Raw genomic sequence first — 23,919 nt, forward strand, 5'->3', positions numbered from 1 at the left:
GGCATTTTACATTGTATAAATTAGCCTAGCAGCTAGGGGACTTTTCCTCTACTCATATGAAGCCAGGGACAACAGCAACGTTTAACACAGGTAATGTAACAAAATTCGGCTCCATTACAACTCACAAGGTTCACTGACAAAAGAACTGTCTTATACTAAACACGTTTTCCAAACAAATACAACATGCTAACGTTATTAGCACAAGCCTATGGTATTTTACATTGTATAAATTAGCCTAGCAGCTAGCAGAGATTTCCTCTGCTCATATGAAGCCAGGATAAATCACACACAAGACGTTAAATGCTATTTTTGTGGAGGCTTTATTGTCTTCACAATTTATTGTTTCTTATCTGTGAAATTAAAGTAAATAAAAGCTTTGTTTCCACTGAGGGAAATGGTTTCAGCTTACAGAAACAGACAGGAGGTCTGCGTCATCGCGACGTGTAGTTACATTTCTGTGGAGGTGCACGTCAGGCTACGCCATAGCTATGGCATAGATTCAGTGCAGAAGTATAAATTCCGCCTTAATGTCTCCACCACAGATGAAGTTGTTTAATACTGCAGCGTGTGTTGGTCAGCTGGTCTCTTAAGTTAACGTTACTGCTTATCGACACTCCACTCTGTCAACATTCGTCTCTGGGTGATGGCAGAAGAAAGTATTCACAATGTAGTTTGTGTTTGTCTCTTAAATATAATCATAAAACAAACTTACAAATGCTGCCTTTTGTAAAGATAAAATACAAGTTTACTCCAGCATGTCAGTGCTGTAGACTGTCCGCATGCTGCTCTGCCCTCGCCTGTGACCGTTCATTTTAAATGTTGATTTGTGTGGAGACACAGCGGAGCTGCCGCCATCAACCTGGTGTTAAGTTGATTCTGTCAGACGATGTCTTGACCACAAAGTAAGTAGTGTCAGGGTCACTTCTCAGAAGTTGGCTGTGATGCAGTTTGGTTTTCCTGTTTTGGTTTACTTAAAAGAGAATAAAGAAGAAGAGACTGAGCCGTTTTCATGTTCGGGTACAAAGAGACCTGGAGACATTGATGTGGACACAAGTTGTTTTGACACAAAAACAGTATTCTAAATAAACCATGTGGTTCCATGTCGACACAGTCTGCTTCAGATAAAACAAATCTTATCAGACAGTTTACTCACTCAGCTCTCTGCTGGTTATCACTGACCGAATCTCCAACAGCGAGGCTACAAACAGACATTTCCTCCAGTAGAACCAGTAGAGGAATTTCACAGTTCATTTCTCACCATGCTTGTCCAGTTAAACTGTTTTTAATGTAAAGCAGCAGGAAATATCAATCAGAGTCAATTACAAACAGTGACACTGGATTACAGGCTGCAGTGTTATAAGATTTTATTTTAAATGATCAATATGTGCAGTACACACTTCTCAGATCAACAGAACAAAGATCCACAACAACACAGCAAAACAAGAAAAAACAACAACATGTTTACCCCAGACATCAAACATAAACTCAGAATCTTCATATGTGACTTGAACTTTGTGCCGTTTGGTGGTTGGATTGTATTTCAAAGTGATGATCGACGATGGGTTTTTCCTACACCAGTATAAAGGCAATTAAATGATCAAACCTAAGATGGTGTAATACCTAGAATTTGTGCCCTGTTGTGCGTTTTGACATGTTTCTGGTTTAGCGCCCGCTGAGTCCATTAATCAGCACGAGTGGCGAGTGAATTTTACAACCTTAGATATAAAACAAATAGTTCAAGTCCATGATTATATTTGTTGAAGCCTTTATAAATTAGGGGTGTAACGATCCACCGATTGAGATCAGTGTATGTCATATAACCTTGACAGTTATCACTGAGCTGAATTTGATACTTTTGTTAAACGATGTTGTTGTTAATCTGTGTTTAATGGCTGTTGGTTTAAGTCACTGCGTCTCCTGACAGAACAGCTCGGTTGAAGTTCATGCTGCATGCACGTTTTTTCAACCGAACGTTGTTGAAACAGAGCAGCTACTGTTGCTGTAGTGAGAAGTTAGCAGAGTGAGATAATCGTCCAGGCAGGTACATCATGTCTTATCTCATAACAGCATTGTTTACATACGGCATGTGATTTGTCTGTTGACCCGTATTTTTTTGTCCATAATCTAAAATATTTCCAAACTGCTGATTTATTCCTGATTCAATAACGTTATTCTCATCATCTGTCTCTCAGCTGCTCGCATTTATCTGCCTGCTGCTGTTTGATGGTGACACAGAATTTCAAATGGTATGGCTATGATGATGGATATTCAATATGGATCGATGTTTTCACTTTGCATCGATGATACTGGATAGTTGATCATTGAATTGATATATCGATCCAGATCCATGAATCCTTACACCCCTATTAACTAGTGTTGTCACGGTACCAAAATTGGGACCGACGGTACGATACCAGTGAAAGTATCACGGTTCTGAGTAGTATCACGATACCACAGCAAAAATGAGGCAGATGTGCCTTTTGTCATTTATAAAAAGATAAATCACTTTTCTATAATACATCACTGATATTTCAATGGAATAAATTACTTATTGACTTATTCATACTTCAAAAACAGCATCAATCAGTGATGAACATAGGGGGGATCAAAATTAAATAAATAAATAAAATAAAAATCAACCAGCCACCCTCCTCCCCTGACAAGTAAAGAACAGTCCCTAAAGTGTGGTGAGGTTTGTGGACCGTTACCTGCCACAAAGAGTAATGTGAGTGATGTTTCTCCTCTGACACGTCACATACCTGTGTGCCGCCACGGCTCCGTTGTTCAGGTACTTCTGAGCAGTCATGACACCAACGAAGAGGAAAATATTGGACCTGGAGCCTGGCTTCTTGGTCACCGGTAAACCGTGTTATCTTGCGGTGGCCATAGTGCTCCGCCGTATTCCTGTCTGTGACCCCCGTTCAACCCACAACCGGCAGGATTCGCCTTTCGTTTCAGCTGCTGGTTGAAATCTGTACTCACACAGCGTGCTGAATGATTTCTTTTGCTCGCACAAAACTATTTTTAGTTGCAAATGCGAGTACCGTAGTACTACAGTACTCCAACATTATGGTATCATATGTACCGTTGTGTTTTAGTACCGCGGTCTACCGTTGGTACCAGTTTACCGTGCAACACTACTAGTAACCATGATTGGTTGATATGAAAACACAAACGATTGCAGAACTCTAGTACGAGTATCTTTTAACATTCACCATCTGAACCTTCAGCAGAACGATCAGGGCCAGACCACTTATTTATCACCAGGTGTCATTATCGTCCATCTGTCCTCAAACACACACAGTGAATGGCTGCAGCAGAAAAATGCAATAAACCGTTTTAAGTTTGATTTCATGAAAATCTTAAAATTATAACTTAAAGTATGAAAACTTTTAGATTTTATTTAAAACACAAATGAGAGTTAAGCTGACTGAAGCGTCTCTGACTGGAGGCCACTCTGATTTTCATCAGTAATAAGAGGCAGCAGCAGCTTTGCCAGCGTGCAGTAACAGAGGATTATTGATGGAGTAATAAGCTGAGCCTGCTGCTGGTGTCTCGTGTCGGGACACATTCAGGAATGTGTGGTGGAGCAGGAGGTGTGTGGACTCGTCCCTGGACTCCGTGAGGAGGTGAACTCCGGCTCTTTGTGTTCCTGCTGTGATGCAAACAGCTCTCAGTGATAATAGTTATTTTATTTATTGTTTCAAGTTGTTGGGAGAGGATCAATAAAAGGAGACAGGAGCTGCAGCCTCGCTGTATCCCTGGAGATGTTCATACAGTTTATTCTTACAGAGACATTTGGCAGGATGTGTTAATGCCCTTCTTTTTAATAGCTTCCTAGAATTGTTATAATTTTCTCTGTAGCACTTTCACTTTGCAGGAGTCTTTGTTAATTGGTCACATACAGACACTAACGCTTTTGGTTTTGTTCCAGTTCAGTTTATTGATTATGTTTTTATGGGTCCATTATTCGTGAAATAGTTCCCAGAGTCCAAGGTGACGTCTTCAAACTGTTGTTGTCTGTGAGGTGTCACAAATAATGATGACCTGATACTGCAGCTCCCGTCAGCGCTGAGTGTTTTTCGTATTTTGCTTTCAGCTCTTTGTTTATCTGTCCTGCAACAACTTGACTTTACTTACTGGTGCAGTTTTCAGATAAGTGGCTGTACTCAGCAGTCAGACACAGTCAGAGACCACAGTGGGACATTGAGCAGCTACAGAGACAGATATTTCCCTCAGGAGTTGGTGGAGACCAAAAACAGAGCAAACAGAGATGAAGTACAGATATCTTATTCCTCCAGAGGTTAAATCTGTTCCTCCTCGGACCAACATGGTGTTCTTGTCTTCTCTTCTTCTGTAATTTTTTCTGTCTAACTATAATCCAAATGTGTGAGACAATAACAGGGATCACAATCATGAGTCCAAGCAAACGAACACTCTCCATGAAAACTTCAGCTGCTTTAAAATCTCTTTCAATGCAGTAAGTGATTTATCATTTTTCCTTAACTAAGGAAATATTTTAATGGATTCTGTGCAACTGTATAAATTCGTGAGCTAAAGAGAAATTAAGCCTTAAGTGTCACACTTACGGAGAAAACTTAAGGTGTTTTGTGCAACCAGTCCCTGATATTTACTGCACTCAAAAGTAATATTAAATTTAATTCAGTGTTAGTGAAAGTAACAGTAGAAGTAAATATTGGTAATTGTGAAGAACATGTACACCACCTTGAAAATGGAGCGCCCATTACACTTAAAGAAAAGCAAGGTCATCTTTACAACGTGAAGGATTTAAAGGTTGAGTGTAGGAGGATATATTGGCAAAAAATTGAAGATAATGTAATAGGTATATTTTCTTTAGTGTATCATCACCTGAAAATAAGAATCATTGTGTTTTCGTTACCTTAAAATTAGCTGTTCATATCTACATAGGGAGCAAGTCCTTGTCTATGGAGATCACCATGTTACACCACCATGTTTCTACAGTAGCCCAGAACGGACAAACCTAACACTGGCTTTAGATTTCCTATTTTTCTGTTGGCCACCGTAGTCAGCAGCCCCTCTGTGATGAGCAGTGTTGGAAACGTGAAACTAAACCTATGATCCAACTTGCATGCTAGGACTATTAATTTGCCAAACTGTGCAGTTTTATTTTGTTGTAATGAGGTAACAAAACCGCTAAGGGTAGCTGTGTCAGAGTGAAAGTGAAAAGAAACTCAAAACTGTGCTGTAATGAAGAGTTTTTACTTCATTAAATTACTCCACCTTATTGGAGTGACGTTCATCAGGTGGAGAGAACGCCTCTCTAAATTAATGTTAATGCTGCAATCAAGTTGTCCAAGTTTTAACTTCAGTTGTTGCAAATTAAGTTGTGAATATTTAAGATCAATGGGAAACACTTCAGATGTGAAATCAGCATTTTTAGGGGCCGATAATGAAAGTTTAGGAGAGCTCGTCAGCTAAAGAACCAACAGCATCTTCTATTTATGCCTATAATTTATGTTTTTCTGATATTTAATAAATGACAGTATCAGTTGAGCCTGTTTCCTGTGTGACAAGAAGACACACATCAGTTTGACAGAGTGCTGGTTTCTTAAAAACGCTAAAGTTCGAGTGAAAGTGCCAAAAGGAAATGAGCAGGACACAGCTGCAGACTGGACAGATACGTTTAAGTATTAAATTAATTGGATGTTCATGTAACTGAGATGTTTCTGTTGGATGTGTGGAGTCATAGAAAGTAAGGACCAACATATCCCCCTCATGTTTCCTGTCTGTTCTCTACTGTGTACTGCTGCCAAATAATGGTACAAGAAGTCTTTAATATTTAAGGGAGTAACTTCGAACCCACACATTTGAGGCACATGTCCACGCTGTACGTCATAGAAAACGCAGAGCGTAAGAAGCACCAGTCTGTGTTTTGTTGCTAGTTTATCAGCATCACTTTGGGTGTGGACAGTATTGACTCATGATAAAGATTTACTTCTGATAATCAGCTGGTGGAAACACAACGTATGAGAGGTGTGATTTCACCACGTTTGGTCTTCTACTGAAACACAGCAGCCTCTCTAAACCACCGGTGACTAATCTCAGAGACTTACAACTTTCACAACCCACCTCTTATATGATTTACTTCTCTGCCTGCGGTCATTCTTTAAGAGTAGGCGTCTGTTTTGAAATAGGGTGTTTTCTTCTGTGTAAAATGAGTCCAAAGAAAATGTCTCAGTAAAACAGGAAACAGGGCAGAGGAGAGTAGAAACAAGCCAGGTGTTTTACACGGAGAGAAAAATGATATGATGTAACTTTAATTGTCCCCTCAGAGCGACTCAGGTCATGTAGCAACAGCTGACTCATGCCCCACGGACATAAATATTATTATCTCTACCAGGCGTAACCCTGGACAGGATCATGCATGATCCTTTCCAACTAATCTCTCAAACTACTGGACCAATCAGCCTCATATTTTGTGTGCACATGTATTACTGTATGCTTAAGGAACTCTTGCAGTGATTCTCAGTTGCTGAAAAATTGTTTACACACTGTCTTATTATGTCATTGACTTATGACCACAAGTTTTGTGGAAATTGTCTCAAAAACAATGAGTCTGTTGCAGGACACATTTTGGCCTTCGTCGTGCCTTAAAAACTGACATCAGTAGAAAAGTTTTGTCTCATTTTAAACTGGAGAATCTTCAGATTATGTCCATACCTGATATGTAATGATCCAATAAAGTGAGGCACAATACATGATAAATAAAATAACTGTTAACTTCCATCGCCATCTTAGCTGTAAGGGAGCCAGGAGGGACCATCAGCCCCAGGTAGTGTGCCATACTTTAAAGCCAGTTTTCATAGCGGTCAAATAATGGTACTGCAATTTCTGGGAATCTGAGACAAGATGCCCTGCAGCACAAAAAGACGCTTTCCCATTGACTTACATAGCAAAAGAGACGTCTGTATAACAGTGGCTAAATGTTTTTTAGCATCACAACCCACCGTAAAATGACTCTTCTCACTATCAAGATTTAATCAGTTCAGTCCGATAACATTTGTAAAGTCTAGAAATCATTAAATCATTTCATCTCCATTCATGTTAGCAGAGCACTGACACCACATCAGGAGTGTTTCAGAAGTGTTTTACCTGCTCGATTTTGTAGACTTGCAGATTTTGTTGTTAAAGTTGGTCCAGCTGGTGGGCGGTGCTTGGCACTTCTGTTTAACTGCATCCAACATGGCGGCTGGGTCACAGTCTTTCTTATTTTACAGCTAAAAAGTCACTAAAATATGTTTTTGAAAAATTCTGAGGTGAGAATCAGGCAACGCAGTAACAGTCTTGACTCATCTTTAATGGGCGACAGTTTGACCACAGTTCACAAGCTGCGATTGACATGACGACAGCTGTGTTAGAGACTCTTTAACTACATTGTACTGACTTTACTGAAGTAACATTGTTAGTGCAGGACTTTTACTGAGTATTTTTACTTTGTGGCATCAGTACTTTACTGCAGTGAAGGATGTGAGTACTTCCTGATTCACTGCTGAAAACATTCAAGACAAAAACATATCTGGTGCACAAAAGAGGGAGTTACTCAAAAACAAACAGTGAAGTGTACATAGCAGTGTGTGTGTGTGTGTGTGTGTGTGTGTGTGTGTGTGTGTGTGNATAGACTACATAGACATAAGCACATACACATAATACATACACAGGCGGCCGGGGGACGTAACAGTGTGTGTCTGTGTGTGTGTGTAACTGCGACTTGTTGTATAGAGTCTTGTTGGTATTCTGTGGGAGACCTCAGCCATGAAAGTAGGAAGTAACAAACTCACCACACTAACACAGCGATGCCCTGCCCCCTCAAACACACACACACACACACACACTGCAGCTCTTTTCAGAGACGGGGTATGCGTAACGTTTTTGGCTCCATCAGTCTGTTAAAGTGATGGTGTTTTGTGTTTCAGTGAACGGTGCTGAGCTGAAACTGTGATAATTAACAGGAAGACGACTGTTCTCTCTCGTCTGATTGGCTGCATCACTGATGGATCTAAAAACTTACTTTGGGTTAAAACTTAACTGAGGTTGTTAAAGAGTGAATTCTGCTCCTCGTTTGATATTGTTTGAAGAACAGATGCGTTAAATGACAGGACGTTAAAACTTGACAGGACTCCAATTGTTGTTACATACAAGTCCTCGCCAAACAAGTTCACACAATGCTGATTCAGCCAATCACCACCAGGGAAGCTCTTAGTGTTTCTCAGTATACTGGAGTTAAAGTCAAAACAGACTTGAAGAGAACGCTCCGGGGGGGCGGGGAGATGAGGCGAGCTCACCTGCAGGCAGACATCTCAGTACGTTTACATGACGTTAGAGATAAATGGATTTATTGTGTTAGCCAGTGAGGCAGAATTTCAAAATAAAAGCGCATCCCCAAGAAGATGACAGATATGAATCAACGTTTTCACTTTACATCAGTGATACTGAATTGCTGATCACTGAATTGATGTATTGGTCCAGACAGATGGATCAATACTGCAGTTTCTCCTGACCTATCAGTACATATACAGTTACTGATGTATCTACAGTTAATTAATGTGGTCTGATGTATCAGCCTGGCTCATTTCTCTAACAGCAGCACACACATGAATACCTGACGTACACCAGCCTCTGAGCTGTTGAGGCCTGTTCTGTCCATAAAAGGTGAATCTGTCTCACACAGCTCCGACAAATCTCCTCCAGTCTGTACAGGATGTTTACGTTTCAGCAACATTCAGTCTGCAGCCGGCCGCAACAACAAGCAGCTGCCCTGCTGACGTGCCTCTGAGCCAAACATCCTGCAGACACTGAAACCCTCAGACCCACAGACCCTAAAGATGACTTTACAGACCCTACAGACCCTGTAGATTAACCTACAGACCCTTCAGACCCTATAGACCTTACAGACCCTGTAGATTAACCTACAGACCCTTCAGACCCTGCAGACCTTACAGACCCTGCAGACCTTACAGACCCTGCAGACCCTACAGACCTTACAGACCCTTCAGACCCTACAGACCCTTCAGACCCTACAGACCCTACAGACCCTTCAGACCCTGCAGACCCTACAGACCCTACAGACCCTTCAGACCCTACAGACCCTTCAGACCCTGCAGACCTTACAGACCCTGCAGACCCTACAGACCTTACAGACCCTACAGACCCTTCAGACCCTACAGACCCTTCAGACCCTGCAGACCTTACAGACCCTGCAGACCCTACAGACCTTACAGACCCTTCAGACCCTACAGACCTTACAGACCCTACAGACCCCACAGACCCCACAGACCCTACAGACCCTTCAGACCCTGCAGACCTTACAGACCCTTCAGATCCTACAGTTGACCATACAGACCCTGCAGACGACCCCACAGACCCTGAAGAAGACCCTACAAACCCTGCAGACGACTCCACAGACCCTCGAGACCCAACAGACGACTTCACAGACCCTGAAGACAACCCTACAGACCATACAGATGACTCTACAGACCCCACAGACCCTGCAGATAACCTTGACACCCTGCAGACCCTACAGGCCCCAGAGTTGACCCTGCAGACCCTACAGACCCAATAGACCCTGCAAATGACCCCACAGACCATGCATATGACCCTGAGACCCTGCAGACCCTAGAGACTACTTCACAGACCCTGCAGATAACACCCTACAGACCCTGTAGACACTGCTGCAGGCTCTGGTAGAAACTGATAGACTGAACACTGATGTTGTTGCCTCTGGCTGTAGTGCTGTTAGTCAGTGGCCTAGTTATGTTGCCCTCTGTGTGTCTGTGTCTGTGTGTGTGTGTGTGTGTGTGTGTGTGTGTGTGTGTGTGTGTGTGTGTGTGTCCCTCCCACAATAGAGTTCTTTGTTGTTGATCTAACCTACATGATTGCTGGCCAAAGCTTTACTGGACCAGAGAATTAACTGGAATTCTTCTGTGTGTGTGTGTGTGTGTGTGTGTGTGTGTGTGTGTGGCATTATGACTCTGACTCAGTGTGTTAGTCCGTCCTATTCTTGCTGTCTAACCATGATGCACCACAAGCTTTTGTTCCTACTTTTTTCTTTTCTTCCAGAAGTGTGACTCCTCAACAAATATACGTTTCTGTGTTACTGGTGCGGCTCGTAACAGGAAGTGTGGGGGAAAAGAAAGATATAAATATGATTCTGAGGCCACAGTCCATCCACATTAAGACTGTTAAATATATAAACACATATTTTCCTCTCAGTTTCAGACTCAAACTGATAAAATCCTGAAACTCCAGCTCAGTGTTTGAGTGTGTCTGAGCTGACATGAGCTGAGCTTTTGCTAAACGATGATGTAAGCTGCTCAGTGAGGGTGGAGCTGTGAGACTGTGAAGTTAAGATGTCAGACTCAAGTTGTTTCTAACCCTCTCTGAACACCCAAACAAAGTCACAACTATGAAATACATATCTTTATCATCACCACAGCACCGAAATCACTTTTCATACTTGTTTTGTTGTTGGACAACAGGAACAGAAAATATGTTGTGAACTGTGCTGCATTAAAACAGAAGCAGGAGGAGACTGAATGGATGTTTAATACTCAGCAGAGGAGCAGAAAACAGTTTCAGAAAAGTGACTGAAGGACTGAGCGATTTAACGACTATGTACAATATAGTTATATATTTTCAAGCAAGATATAAATTTAGACAACACCGTTTATATAGATATACCCCAAGTTGCTGCTCCTCTGTTTAATCTGTCTGTTCATTAGTCTACAGTGTGACATCAATCTGTATGTTGCACATGCTAAGCTTAATCAGTCTGTGAGATGAATGAAGTTACTGCAGCAGCACACACACAACACTGTGGGACTTTTCCACTGTAACTTTTGGCTGCGGCAAATTGCGTTTCCATTATCAGTTTAGACGTGCCGAGCCACACCAGAGATGGACCTTCTCTGCAGTAGGTCCAAAAGCCGGGCCTCCTGCCCTCAAGCGGGTAGCGGTGACGTCTCGCCGACTGCAGCCAACATCCGATGACCCTGCTTTTCCCTCTCAAACAAGCCGTGTGTGTTTTGAGACTCTCCTCACCTCAATCTGCAGGAGACCAGAGAGAAAGGTGTTTAAGAAGTCGTACTGACAGTGTGTTCATCTCTCAGTACGTCTGTAGCTTCTGACAGAATCTCTGTGGTTTGGAGTTTAGTTTCTCTCCTTCGTCCTGTTTTTACTTCCACCTTTATTCTGACACCATCCTTCAGATAATTATGTCTTTTATTTAAAGTGATTTAAAATCAGATTTTGGACTCAGTTGAGCGTCACGGCCTCACAGAGCTGCTGTCGTAGCTGTGGATCGTTTTTCATCATGTGACCGTCGACATGAACTAATTTCTTTGGTTCAGGGTTGAAGTCCTCCATTGACAAACCAAAACACAAAGAGACAAAGAGTCTGTTGTCATGGTTACAGTGCTGTTAGGATGGTTACTAGCTGGCACAAACACTTGGCATCATGACCAACATAATTACATGTCAGGGAAAAAAACATCCGATTTGTTTTTCTGAACTCTTATGTTTTTAGCCCGCAGTGTGGGATGGTACCAGAATACTGCGGCCACTGCTTTATCAGTCACACAGTTTTTTGTTTTTTTTTAATCCAGCAGCTGACGTTTGTCATCAGGCCGGAGTTTCCCAACTTGATGGAAAATCCCCTACGTTTCCTCCCTGTCTGCCCATAACATGCCAAACCAGGCTTAAATATTTATCTGCCTCTTATCTGTGTGCTGTGTCAGATCTGTGTGGGACCTCTGCTTTTGTTTCAGCAGCCACTCACAGAGCTCGCTGGTGTTTTTGTCTTTGAACGCAGCATAAGTTGAGCCAGCTGGCACCAGGCTGAGAGCAGGGCGGGGCCGGCTGCTGGCTGCCTCCTCATTACTACACATACAGACACAGTGTGGATACAGGACACTTTATATACTCTATGGACTGTGGGATTGATCTCGTTAACTGGAAACTGATTAATGAAAATAAAACTGTCCACTGAAAACTGAAAGGTTATATATATGTATGTATATGTCATGAGATCAGATTGACTCGGTTTCTTTTCAGTTTAGTGTCAGTTTTCAGTGACGTTTTGATTGTGTCAGTTTAGTTTTTATTGTTTAATAATGTTTAGTTTAAGTTGAGTTTCATTAGTTAGTGACAGCCGTGACTGGAGGCATTATGTTTACTAGATGTCCATTCATCCATACATACATATGTCTGTACCATGCTTGTGAACAAGATATCGCAAGAATGCCTCAAATGCCCACTTGGACTCAACAATGAACTGATTAGTTTTTGATGGTTATAGGTCATAGGTCAAAGGTCAAGGTCACTGTGACCTTGTCTGTCTCATTCTTGTGAATGCAATATCTCAAGAACACCGTGAGGGAATTTCTTAAAATTTGGCACAAAGGTTGACTTGGACTTAAGAATGCGCTAATTTGTTTTTGGAGGTCAAGGGCTAAGGTCACTGTGACCTTGCATCTGTCTCATTCTCATGGGCATGATATGTCAAGAACACCTCAAGGGAATTCCTTTTTTTATATTTGACACAACTGTCCACTTGGACTGAAGGATAAACTGATTCAAATTCGGTGGTCGAAGGTCAAAGGTCAAGGTCAGTGTGACCTCACAAAACACGTTTTCATAACTCAAGAATTCCCACGCTAATTATGTCAAAATTTCACACAAATGTCTAACAAGATAAAATAATGAAGTGGTGACGCTTTATATAGAAAGGGTCAAAGGTCAATTTCACTGTGACATCATAATGTTCTGCATAAAACACTTCATGGGCAGTTATTCAGTGTCATATTTCAGGAACAGAAGGGGAGACATTTGGTCAGATACTGAATTGGTGACTCTAATCTTGAAACTGTGCTGATTGTATAGATCTTCAGTGTGTGAAGCATCCATGTTTTCACAGACATGGATGGAAACTGTGGCAGAAACTTGACTGGCGAGTGGAGGCAAACAACCACGGGGCAGTAATTCTAGTTATTGTTATTTCCTTTTTAATTTTTGTTTTCAGTTTGGTGTCAGGTTCCAGGGTGGGTTTGCTTGTTTCAATTGAGTCTATTGTTTAAAAATGTTTAGTTTTAGTTTTGTTTTTATTGGACCCTGTGGTGAAGAGGGGAAGGGGGGTTGTGGCCTCTCCTCCTGAAGTCCCCAACCATCTCCTCGGTCTTCTCCACACTGATGCAGAGATTGTTTGAATTTGCACCGGTCCACAAGTTCTTTCACCTCTGGCCTGTCCACAGTCATTGTTGGAGGTCAGTCCAACCACAGCCGTGTCATCTGCAAACCTGCAAACCTCACCTTGCAGAACAATCACATGTGAGGAGCATGTACAGCAGGGGGCCCAGGACACATCCCTGTGGGGAGCCGGTGTTGAGTGTGATGGTGGAAGATGAGACGCCATGGGTCTAAACAGACTTTTGACGTTTGTCAATAAGTGAAGGACCCAATTGCAGAGAGATGGTGTTAGTCTTGGACTTTTGGATTTTGGACTCTGTGTTCTATGACAATTAATATTCATCAGTAATGATTATATTAATTATTATTCTCTCTTTGTCTCTTTGCAGATGACAGGAAGAATGACGCAGGAGTTCCGATGGAGTTTAAATCCAAACAGTGGTTTGGTGCCTCGGTACGATCTGATGGAGAACACATCCTGGTGAGAAACGCACACAAAATGACACAATGATTGTTTCCTGGTCTGAACCTGGCCTCCGCTGAGCAGCGTCCATGTTGGTCTGAGTTTTGTGTGTGTCTTCCAGGCCTGTGCTCCTCTGTATCAATGGTCAACCTTCGGCGTCTCCGAGCGAGAGCCGGTGGGAACGTGTTACCTGAAGAAAGGATCGACGGTGGTCGAGTACTCGCCCTGCAGATCAAGTCTGTTCTTTTCTTTTCTCCACTGAATATCTGTAATAATAATAAAAATAATTCATCACCTGTTTACCTGTAAAATGTGTGATATAAATTATTTTTCTGTCCAGAGTTAAGCTCACCTGAGGGACAGGGCTTCTGCCAGGCCGGCTTCAGTGCCGATTTCTTAAAGGTACCAACTTATCTTCCTTTATTTTTACTTCTTTCACAGTGTTTGTACATTATGGTATTCATACTTTCGCTGAAGTAAAGGTCCTGAATACTTCCTCCACCACCGACCTGAGCAGCCAATAATGCAGTATTTATACTCATGCGTCGACTCAACGCTGTAGCCTGACATGCACCTCCCCAGAAATGTAACTATGCGTCACGGCAAGTAAGCTGAAACCATTTCCCTCAGTGGAAACGAAGCTTTTATTTACTTTAATTTCACAGATAAGAAACAATAAATTGTGAAGACAATAAAGCCTCCAAAAAATACCATTTTAAGTCTTGTGTGTGATTTATCCTGGCTTCATATGAGCAGAGGAAATCTCCGAAAGCTGCTAGGCTAATTTATACAATGTAAAATGCCATAGGCTTGTGCTAATAACGTTAGCATGTTGTATTCGTTTGAAAAACGTGTTTAGTATGAGACAGTTGTTTTGTCGGTGAACCTTGTGAGTTGTAATGGAGCCGAAATTTGTAACGTTACCTTTGTTAAATGTTGCTGTTGTCCCTGGCTTCATATGAGCAGAGGAAAAGTCTGCTAGGCGCTAGGCTAATTTATACAATGTAAAATGCCATAGGCTTGTGCTAATAACGTTAGCATGTTGTATTTGTGGGGAAAATGTGTCCAGATAAAGACAAGTGTTTGTCTGTGAATGCTGCGAGTGTGTTTAATGTGTGTTTTTAATCAATTAAACTTTATAGCACTTCATAGAAACTCCACCATCTTGGAGGTGTAACTGCAGAGTGACACAGACAGACCACAGCACAAGTATAAATGCTCATAACAGCGTAGGCCCGTGCATAGGCTACGGCATAGAGCTGAGGCACAACATAAATCCCGCTTAAGAAGTGAAAGTAATAAAAATCTCTCTTATATGTCCATGTGTCTCCAACGCAATGCATCAGTACGTATTCTTGCTTTTATCATCTTTGTATATCTTGAAACTCAATAGGAGTTTGATTCCAAAAACACATCCATGTTTTCACAGATGTGAGTGTAAACTGTAACTGCAGCTTGTTCGCTGAAGTACACAACCACAAGGCAGTTATTCTAGTTTCTTTGTTTTTGTGTTTTCATCAGGACAAAAGAGTGGTGGTGGGAGGACCTGGCAGCTTCTACTGGCAGGGTGAGTGTGTGTGAGAGTGTGTTAGTGTGTATTAATGTGTGTGTGTCCATGTTCATGTCATCTCCCTACAGTCAGCAGGTGAATTCTGCAGCAGCTCACTGTGAATAACAGAAGATAAGGATTCCCCTCCTGAAACGCTGAGTTGCCAGTTGGCAGTTTTCTGTCCTCAGAGTCTCTGACAGGCCTTTAAAGGAGAAGTCCTCTTTATTACAGCTTGGATCCCGTTTCATACTTGGACTTTAATCAGTAATAATAACTTTGTGCTCACAAACTAAAAGTACCCTGCACAGTTTTTTCCACTTGTAGCGCTGTGGAGCTGTGCGTGTGTGAGTGGGTCCTTTTGTTATTAGGACACGTTTGGGAGTGTTTTAAGAATTCTGACACTGTAACAAATATTTAGCTCCAGATCATTGAAGACACGTTTGTGTTGTTTGTCTCGATCGGTGACTCGGCTGCATGTTGTGTTGTGGTGGTTCGTGATGCTGCTGGTTCAGAATGACATGCTGTGTTGTGTCACTGTGGGAATCAAACACATCATCCAGAGGTCATGTGATGTTTCTGGTGCTGTGACTCTGCAGTGTGGCGAACGGTGTGGATGTTTACTCCAAGTTCAGGAGCTGGTTCCACAGAGACTTCACATGGATGTTCTCTTGCCTTTTCTAATGTTCTCCTCGTCTCTCGACTGTTCTCTAACAATCTCCTCGTCGTTTCCTCACTCTTCTGTTCTTCACACTTTAAAAAGAGAACCCTGCTAAGCTCACATCTCTCCTCTCACACAGTGCTGTGGGTGGTGGGTTTGTGTTGAGACCACCAGAGTCCGACTGGCAGCGGTCTTGATCCGGTTCTTTGTTCTGCACCAGGGTTCATTGTAACTGAATCAGACATGATAGGTGTGAGACCACCGTTTGATTCAGTGTGACTGACACTCTCAGCAGATATCATGATCTGTGGTGTCAGACATGATGGGAAACAGACTGTCCTCATGTCTGCAGAACCTTCATGTTTGACACAGTGACAGATTCACATCATTCAGATCACCAGATCTGCAGCACCGTCACCAGCTTAGAGTTGACAAGGCGTGTGTGTGTGTGTGTGTGTGTGTGTGTGTGTGTGTGTGTGTTATGGTCTGACACTAGAGGGTGTGACAGACAGAGTGTATCCTGAACGCTGAGTCGTCACTACATGTTTCCTCTCTGGGGTGTATTTGCCTAATTATTGTTTCCTGTTGACTCAACACACACACACACACACACACACACACACACACACACACACACCCCTCTGGTTCTGATTAGACCCTTGTTAACACTGTGTCTCTGCGGCTCCTTTAATTACATGTTCTGTGTTTTTCTAAACCAAAAGTGTTTCAGCCTTTAGCCAACGCATTCTGTTCCTTAGATTCTGCTCTGATCTACCTCCTCCTATTGTTCCTTAATGTTCTCCTTCTCTTTCTTAAAGTCCCATTTTGTTCTCCAGCGTTCTCTGCTCTCTTCTCTAATGCCGTGTACACACTACACGATATCAGCTCGATTGTAGCCTGACACAATGTCGTACAGTGTCGGCACGTGTAGTGTGTCATAGTGGACAACAAACGACGCCACGTCTGAGACGCCTCACGACAACTTAAAGTCTAGCATGTTTGATTTTCTATTTGTCGTTCACGACTGCTCCCGTCACAGCCGTCACTTTGACCAATAGAAACACAGAGCGATCTGCTGCCGTGGAAACTGTATGTCAACAACAGCCCAGCCTTTCTGACACTTCCTGTAGGGACGTTACCACACAGAGTAAAAAGGGAAAAATGATGGTGTGAAACAGCAGAGGCAGTTATTTATTATTCCCTCTGTATTTTTATATTTTTACTTTTTATCTGCTCCCGTTGCCTTATTAGCATTAATGCATCGTCATTTCAAACTCAACACTTCCTGTATCGGTTAAAAATTAAAAGCTCCTTATAACTTTGGTTGAGAGAATCCCTTCATTTTCTAAAAAGGCTTTTATTGTGAAACATTTGCAGGAACTTGTTATGGAGGATTCAGTGACTTGCATGTTTGTGTACGGTACTTCAAATGTAGCTCCGCCCATCTGGTGGTGCTTTTTATATTACTACAACATTTCAGCTGGCACATGAACAGACACAGTGACTCAAATGTTAGTAAAAGTAATAAAAATAGGACAAGAATAACCTGATGACATCACACACGTCGTGAAAGACAACCGGGGATAATTGGTGTGTACCATCACGGAGTGTGTCATGTCTGTCGGCCAAGTCACGGCAGGATTTAATGACTCCCCAATCACCAAATCTGACGCAGTGACCATCAGAACGGACAGAAATGTCGTGTGGTGTGAACCCAGCTAACGTTCTCCTTCTCTCCTCCGTTCTCAAATGTTCTCTAACTTTCTCCTCCCTCTTCAGGTCAGCTGATTTCTGATGACGTCTCTGAGATCTTCGCCCGGTTTGATGGACACCTCTACACAACGTACGCAAACACTCTTGCCACCGGGTCGGCCATCGCTCAGTATGACGACAGTTACCTCGGTAACCACACACACACACACACACACACACAGGTCTAAATTAAAGTAGAGAACATTCTCCTGCCTCAGCAGACAGAGTTCTGTAATGATCTATGTAATGTTCTCAGGGTACTCTGTGACGGTCGGAGACTTCAACAATGACGGAAAAGAAGGTGAGAACAAAGACTAATCTCCTCCTTTAATTTAACGTAGAACACTTCTGCTCCTTTGGGTTTCTGTACTAAAACATCTGATGACAACGTGGACGTTCTCTACAGTTTTCTGTCAGTTAACAGACCAAACAGCTCATTGATGAATTGTATATTAATATAGATTAATGATTTATGATGATCAAACAGTCGCTCGCTGACTGAACTAGTGAGAGTTGTGTTCTTCTGTCCTCTACAGATTATGTGACCGGAGTTCCTCGTGGGGACAAAGCACTGGGTTATGTAAGTGTTAAAGGTTCAACACACACACACACACACACACACACTGATCCCCACAGGATGGACAGATGTGTGTCGTCGTCATGGTGACAGAAGACTGTCTCCATACAGTCTCGTGGTGTCAGTTCAGTGTCTGTGCACAGTCATGTTTTAAACTGCAGATGTTTAAGTGTGTGTGAAGCTCGGCTGACATCCCGTGTTGTGTTTAATGTTTTAGGTGAACATCTTCAACGGCGCCAACATGGAGTCCATGGTGAACTTCACAGGAACACAGGTGAGCTGGAGGACACCGCCTACAACCCGGATAGTTACTGTTTATCTCTATCTGTTTGAGCCCTCAGTTTGGGACCAGACTGATGTGGAGATCATGTTTTATTTGCTAGATGCGTTTAGTCCCGTTCACACAGATTATTAGCCCATCTGGCCCGCGTTGAGCCAATCAAAACTGTTTATCTAATATGGGGCGGGTTTGACTGTCAACTTAAAGATGTGATGACGTCATTTTCCGATGGCACACCCTCGCACCAGGGACACTACGGCGAGCATAAAGCTAGTTTTGCAATAAGGAGCGCCGTGAAGGCATTTCAAAAGATGGCTGCAGCTGATGTGGAAATTTCTGTTGATATTTTATTTATAAATTCTGATGGTGAAAAAGCAGACACTCGCTCAGACATATTAGTAGTTGGGTTAACAACAACAAAAACGGTATCGGCCCAAAATTTAACAATCTTTACCTCTCTTAACAAAACAGAAAAAAAGAGTAGTTTCTGTCTGAAACAAAGAGAAATGAAAAATAAAACACAAAATCAGGTAACACACCCCAAAGTAACAATTAGACTTGAAGTGTCAGCTTTGAGCTTTCTGTCCTGATCATTTTAAAATGGTGTCCGGAGAGTAGTAGAGTTGTTGAAGTGTAAACATTGACTTGATTATTGCCAAACTTGGTCATGGAGGACGATCACAGCAGTGAGGGAGAGTGAGGGAGAGGAGGGGAGGTGTGATTGGAGGAGGAGACAGAAACATAAATGGCAGGAAAAGAGGCTGTCATCAGCAGACGTTAATGAAAGAGTTCCTCCTCACTTTCCTGTCCGTCCTCCATAACTGTCCTTCTGAACACACCAGCCTCTCTTTCATCTGTTTCCTGCGCTCCCAGACGTTTCTCTGATGTTAGTCACAGTGATCCTGTATTTTTCTTTTGAATCAGCTCTGTGACTCATCTGATCCTTTAAATCAAACTGCTGCTGACCTCAGAGCGGCTCATCAGTGTCTCAGCTCTCTGAACTGAACCAGAGATTTCTGTGTTGTCACATGAATGACAGCAACAGAGAAGTAGGCGTTAGACCTCAGGCTGCCTCCAACAACGTTCAGTAAACATGTTTAAAAAGAAAAACATGCAGGGAAAAAATAAGAGTCTGAAACATAGAGTGTAAAAGTAGTGGATGTAAAAGCACCATGAACAGCTGGGTAATAATTAGTTTTAGCATTAACCTCTCCTCCTCCTGCTCCTCCTCCTCCTCCTCTTCCTCCCGCTGAGTTAACAGGCAGTAAACGTGTACATGAGTCTGATGAGACCTGTCACTAAACTGAAAAACACTTCCTGTTGGTGTTTTCACGATAGAAGCCGATGCGTTTCTGTTTATTTGTCTGTTATGTTTTTACAATTTACAGGCAGTGATATTAAAGTGATTTAAGAACATGAGCTCATTATTCCCTCCTCCTCTCCTGTTGTAGATGGCGGCCTACTTTGGACATTCGGTTGCTGCCACTGATGTTAATAACGATGGGTGAGTCTGTCTGTGTTGAAGTTATCAGCTGAGAGGTAACATTTTCTGCTGGGAGAGTTCCTTCTATATCCTCTGTTGACTCCTGGCAGCACACTGATGGTTCCTCCTCCTCCTCACACTCTTTCTGCCTCCTGGAGATTTAACATCTCCCTTTGTCTTTGGAAATGAGTCATATCTCCGTCCCTCCAGGATTTCGTGGGCTGTTTATGGGATTGTTTCGGCCTGAAACACCTGATTTCATGGCAGTTGGCGTTTTGTTTTGTAGTCAAATTGCAGGTACAAGTGAAAGTAACAAAAAGAGTGTGATGTTGTTCAGTTTAGGACTAGATGTTACCATCCGTGATGCACATACTTGAGGCTATGAATGGGAGCAATAGTGTCATCTGGGGGTCAGAGTGGGAGACAAAGGGTTAGATAGATAGAAGAGTAGGAAAAAGCAAAGGTAGATAGATACGTAAGAAGGAGCATAGGGAGGCAGAGCCAAGGAGAGACGTCTGTGCAGACTGAACTCTCCCCCACCGGACTGGGCCGTACACTCTGCCTCACCCTACTCCCTCATTTTGAGAAGAAACTAACAGGAGAAGAACTTACCTAACTTTAATGGAGGTGGAGTCTAACTGGTCGCACATTCTTGCGAGTGTGGGTTAGAGTTGGAGTCATGCAGGGAGAGGGGGCTAAATTCAAGTTGCTATAGCAGTGAAGGTCGAAGCTGCCGTCTGCTCTCATCGAGTGGAAGTAGTGTCGTATTGTCAGGGAGTGAGGCTGTTCTGTTCAGGTGTGATGACATGTTGTCTAAACTGTCGTTTTACAAAGTTGATGGCTGTTGATTTCCTCCAGCAGACTGACACATAAACTAAAGTCCGAAGTAGCTGAGACATTTCTTAAGTTTTAAAGGTGAAACTTGATTTAGTAAATCAGTGGTTTGAAAGTAGTAACTCCAGACTTAATGTGTCCATTTTAATATCAAACTATGAAAAACATCTCCAACACAGCACACGTCTCTGCCACCTGCAGCGTGATCACAGCTGGTGGCAGTTAAGTGTTGTAAAATGTTGCAGTGTGCCAATTAAAGACAGGCGAAGAAGACCACAAGGTGATGCAAACAATGTAAACAATTCAAAACAAACACTTTACACGTGTTTTATGGGGCAGGAAATACATTCAGTGTGTGTGTGTGTGTGTGTGTGTGTTCGAGGCCTTGAGGACACGTGTGTTGTAGTGAGAAATGTCAGTGTGTGTGTTACAGATCCTTCCCTGCAGTAAAAACACTAACACCACACTAACAATACTCCGCTAAAAGTTAAAGTCCTGTTTTCAGAGCCTTCCTAAAGTAAACGTATTCTCAGCAGGATGTCGTTAAAGTAGTTTCAGTCAAAGTCAGTATGTTTTCCTTCTGTCTGATGTTTTTGGATGAATATTCCTGCTGCAGTAATGTGTCATTTTGTTGCTGCAGATGTTTCAGGTTATGCTCGTTTGAACTCCTTTATATCCTGTTGGGTAGTTTAACCTACAGTGTTGCATCAGATTCTATAAGGTTATATATTTGTTGTGTGGCTGTCCTGTGAGAACCACATATCTCTAAAAAGTCAGAAAAACAGCCTCAGTGTTTCTCAAGTTGCATACTTACGTACCGAACACTTGATATTTGAGTGCACAAGTGCATTCACACTGTATTGTACAGGAAAATGTAGTGTACCACTGACGCACTCAAAACAATCCAAAGGTTCAGTGTGGAAGGACGGACACTTCTCACCCTCAATGATCGCCATTGTTGTGGCGTAGCAAACTTCTCAACTTTTGACATGGCAGCTGGGACAATAAGGAGCCTGTTAGTTATACATGTTTTTTGCACTAAATGCCAAAAGTGTTGTTGAATAGAAGCCGCCAGTAATGTTTGTTGGGTCTGTAATGATGTGGTACCGCAAATGTAGTTGCACATTTGAGGGTTTACTCCAGAGAAAGGCAAATAATTAGTACATCATGACAATTTATCATGTCTGACAAACAAGCAATATCAGTTGACAAGTGCGTCCACAGGAAGTGAGTCACTTCCGGTAAGTACAAAACAGCAGTGTGCGATTTGAGACAATACCCTAATGAAATTAGCACACAACACAAGAAGTACGCAGTGGACATAGTGTTCTAACATTGAAGCGCACCAACACAAGTATGTGATTTAAGACACACTTCCTGTTCACTGTTTTATGAGGACGACTTTTCCAGTCATCCAAGAGGGTTTTTAAAAAGTTTATGTAGTTTAAGAAGGAGTGGTGTAATGTAAAGAAGTAATAATACTTTTTTTTGTCAATATTCACTTTTACTCCTCTACATTTTCTAAATAAGATGTATACTTTAACATGTTACATTTCCCCTGAACATCTTTGTGACTTACTACAAAATATGGAGGATGGGAGGAAGAGACGGACGGATGAAGGAGTGGGAGGGAAAAACTAGATTTTGTTCTTTAAATCCTTTAAGTGGTGAAAAGACCTCAAAGTGTTACGCTCTATTTTTAAGGTGGTGTACATGTTCAGAAGAAATAAACTTCATAATTCATAACGCTCGCTGCTTTATCACCAACATTCACTTGTACTTTTACTTACTTACTAATTATATTTAATATAATAAAATTACATTTGATACTTAAGTACAGTAAATATCAGATACTCACTTTTACTCAAGTAATATTCTACCAAAGTGATTTACTGGTAAGAAATCTGTACTTTTATTCAAGTGAGCCTCTCAGGTACTTCATCCATCACTGTTGAGAATTAACATAAAGAAACTCTTGATCCACATCTGGAGATACATGGTTTTCACTGGACAGGAAGTAACTGTCAGACAAATGTAGTGCAGTAAAAACCTCTGAGGTGGAGGAGAAGGAGAAAGGAGCATAACATGGAAATACTCGAGTACAAGTACCTTAAATTTGTACTCGAGTAAATGTACTCAGTTACTGTGTTAATGATGTGTTTGCTTTGTTTTCTCTGTGTGTGTGTGTGTGTGTGTGTGTGTGTGTGTCTGTTAGTCTGGTGGATGTGCTGGTTGGAGCTCCTCTCTTTATGGACAGAGTGGCCAACGGAAAACTGAGGGAGGTCGGACAGGTAGGAAACACACACACACACACACACACACACACACACACACACACACACACACACACATGCACTTTGCAAAACACTGCAGTTATTTAGTAACTAAATATTCCTGTGCACACACATGCAGCTAAAGATGAACGAAGGATGCAGTAAGATGTGTGTTAGCGCTAAGGTTAGCATGCTTACACTAAAAACTTTTCCACCAACCACCAGTCAGCTTGCTGTACGTCTCAGCGTTCCTGTTGGAGGTGTGAATGCGAACAGAAATAAGGCCTTGAAGGTGTGAAGTTCTCGAGGGAGCTCCCCAAAACAGTTTGGTCTGAAAATGTCTCATGTTATTGAAATAAGACTCACCAGAGACTTTCTGATGCCATTAAGGTCAAATTAACTCCTTTGAAATATTAGAAAACTAGAGGCACATTGGGACCACAGACCTTTACCAAGACCAAATGCCCCATCTCACAGTGTTAACTAGGGATGCACGAATATTCGGTAACCGAATATTGCAAAAAAACACACATTCGGTATTCAGTGGAATAAGTTAAAAGCAAGGCCGAATAATAGCACCGTGTTTTGATAACGCAATCAAACAGTGTGCCGTGACGCGCGGAGTAAAACGTCGGCAGTGTGGCGATCGTTCTGTCACCGCACTCGCATTTGCGACTAAAAATAGTTTTGAGCGAGCAAAATAGGCTTAAATCATTCAGCACGCTGTGCGAGCAGCCTACAGATTTCAACCACCAGCAGAAACGAATGGCGAATCCCACCGATTGTGGGTTGAACGGGGGTCACAGACACAGACAGTAATGTATTCCTG

The 23,919-nt window shown here is 42.2% G+C and overlaps 1 protein-coding gene across 1 annotated transcript in view; it reads left to right on the forward strand.

Annotated features, from left to right (window-relative positions):
• The window catches only part of itgav (integrin, alpha V), a 49,374-nt gene that overhangs the window by 6,595 nt on the left and 18,860 nt on the right, over positions 1-23,919 (forward strand). Inside the window, exons 4-13 of the mRNA XM_050048845.1 lie at positions 13,611-13,702; positions 13,806-13,920; positions 14,025-14,086; positions 15,206-15,251; positions 17,671-17,793; positions 17,900-17,944; positions 18,180-18,223; positions 18,438-18,494; positions 19,952-20,004; positions 23,033-23,108. Coding sequence (XP_049904802.1) covers positions 13,611-13,702; positions 13,806-13,920; positions 14,025-14,086; positions 15,206-15,251; positions 17,671-17,793; positions 17,900-17,944; positions 18,180-18,223; positions 18,438-18,494; positions 19,952-20,004; positions 23,033-23,108 — 713 coding nt within the window. The remainder of the gene's footprint in view (positions 1-13,610; positions 13,703-13,805; positions 13,921-14,024; positions 14,087-15,205; positions 15,252-17,670; positions 17,794-17,899; positions 17,945-18,179; positions 18,224-18,437; positions 18,495-19,951; positions 20,005-23,032; positions 23,109-23,919) is intronic.

The sequence above is a fragment of the Epinephelus moara genome, chromosome 7 (assembly GCF_006386435.1).
Source record: "Epinephelus moara isolate mb chromosome 7, YSFRI_EMoa_1.0, whole genome shotgun sequence".
Classification (NCBI taxonomy): Eukaryota; Metazoa; Chordata; class Actinopteri; order Perciformes; family Serranidae; genus Epinephelus; species Epinephelus moara.